Consider the following 1,819-nt stretch of genomic DNA (forward strand, 5'->3'; position numbering starts at 1 on the left):
TGAAAATAACGCCTATTTATTTATATAGATTAAAAACAATGTATACCTCATATGCACCATCAATTGATCCTATTATATAAACAGTTGAGCTGATTGGATCTGTTGAATCTTCACTAAAGATTACAGTAAAAAATATCTCTCTATACATATCAATTAAATCAATTTAGGACTAAAGTCTGAAGCAAATTTCACAGCTTTATCATAAAAATCTTTTTGTCAAGTTAAAAATCAGAAATAACAAATACACTGAGTTCTACCATTTTGCTCCTTTGCTGGCCAAATGAAATCCCAAGGGTAAGATAATAATAATAATAAACGTTTTCTGTTTCATTTAGTGTCAAGTTCAGTTGTAGTGTGCGGAGTTTTTATTGCAGTGTAATCTTGAACTGAAGAACCGATTTCAGTGAGCTGGGTGGAATGTGAATGGATTGTCGTGGACATTGTTTGAGATTGCCGTGAACGTGACAATTTCATTCTGGTCTTCGAACAGTTTTCTTTAATGAAACGTTTAAACTGTGGTGAAAATATGAAATATATAAAGGGATTGATCGCATAAGTCAAGAAGAAAAATATTCTTGCAGCTTGTTCCAATCTGAATAACCATTTTGACATGAAATATCTCGGATGGAAAAGTCTTATGATATCCATAACATTAGTTGGAGAAGTTGTTATAAGATAACTGCAAATTACGAATGTAACCACTCTCGACATTTTCCGAACTACCATCTCAGTGGAGGAAAGAGAACATAACAACGCTTTTGCTTTGAACGTATGAAGAATACTTATAGTGATGATTGGAAACGCCGTCATAAATATTGTCACCACCAAATTCGTGTAGAATGCTAACTTCTTATCATCTAGGTTAAAAATTACTGCATACATATAAAATGAACCATTTCCGGCAGCAACTATCCACAACGGAAGTGAAATCAGCATCACCTTTTTACTTGTCAATATACTTCGAGATTTTAAGGGATGGACAATTATAAAATAACGCAAAACCGACATGAAAACAACGTGGAAAACGGACGATCCTGCTGCTACTAGTCCTATAAAATCTAAAACAGTTTTTATTTTCCTGTAGTCCGATTTTGAAATGTTCATCCATATATACCCATCTATGATGTAACGTATATATCGAAAAAAAAGAAAGGTGAAATCGGGTATTGCAAGGCATGCTATTGCAACGAAGGTCGGTTGATGCAATCTTTTGTCAACTTTTACAATAACAATCACGATTAAGTTCATGATAATTCCGCTGATTGATATGGTACTGATGATCAGAGCATTTGGAATACAGTACGGCGTAGAACAGAAATCTGTTCTATCAAAAATAGTATCGTTTCCTGTATCTGAAGTACCAACAACGGAGGTCACGTTTGGTGACTCTGCGGTTTCTATATTGTAAGGAACACCACTGTTGTTTATATGCGACATGTTGAAAAAGCCGGAATGTAGAGGAAGTGAATTCATCTCAACAGAATTGATTTGAACCTAAAAATACAAGTTCTCTTGATTATCAAATTACCAAAATAAAAGAAATAGTGTAATTTATGAAATCATTATTTCCAAATCTAAGCGATAAATATTGTCTGTCCACATAACATCTGTCTTTGTGATTCATTTACTTATAACTTTTTAACCATCTTGTTAAATAAAGGATAAAAGGCATAACCAAAAATAATGGACAGTTCAAAAGGGCACACCAACAACAAACATCCGACTCCTCTGCAAAAAAGAGACGTTGAAATACATACAACAGCGAGTAACAAATGGTTCAGGTAGATTTACTTGTATTGGTACAGACACAACATGTGGT

The 1,819-nt window shown here is 33.8% G+C and overlaps 1 protein-coding gene across 1 annotated transcript; it reads right to left on the reverse strand.

The window, feature by feature from the left end:
- Positions 1-1,488, reverse strand: LOC127732604 (G-protein coupled receptor 54-like). The gene has a single exon (XM_052241663.1). It carries the CDS (start codon positions 1,471-1,473, stop codon positions 328-330), a length of 1,146 nt encoding a protein of 381 aa, XP_052097623.1. The 5' UTR covers positions 1,474-1,488; the 3' UTR covers positions 1-327.
- Positions 1,489-1,819: the final 331 nt, after the last annotated feature.

The sequence above is a fragment of the Mytilus californianus genome, unplaced genomic scaffold (assembly GCF_021869535.1).
Source record: "Mytilus californianus isolate M0D057914Y unplaced genomic scaffold, xbMytCali1.0.p SCAF_26, whole genome shotgun sequence".
In the NCBI taxonomy this organism is placed as follows: domain Eukaryota; kingdom Metazoa; phylum Mollusca; class Bivalvia; order Mytilida; family Mytilidae; genus Mytilus; species Mytilus californianus.

Bases quoted from the DNA above. Each gene is read 5' to 3' on its own strand.
- LOC127732604 (XM_052241663.1), bottom strand. From the start codon at position 1,473: ATGAATTCACTTCCTCTACATTCCGGCTTTTTCAACATGTCGCATATA.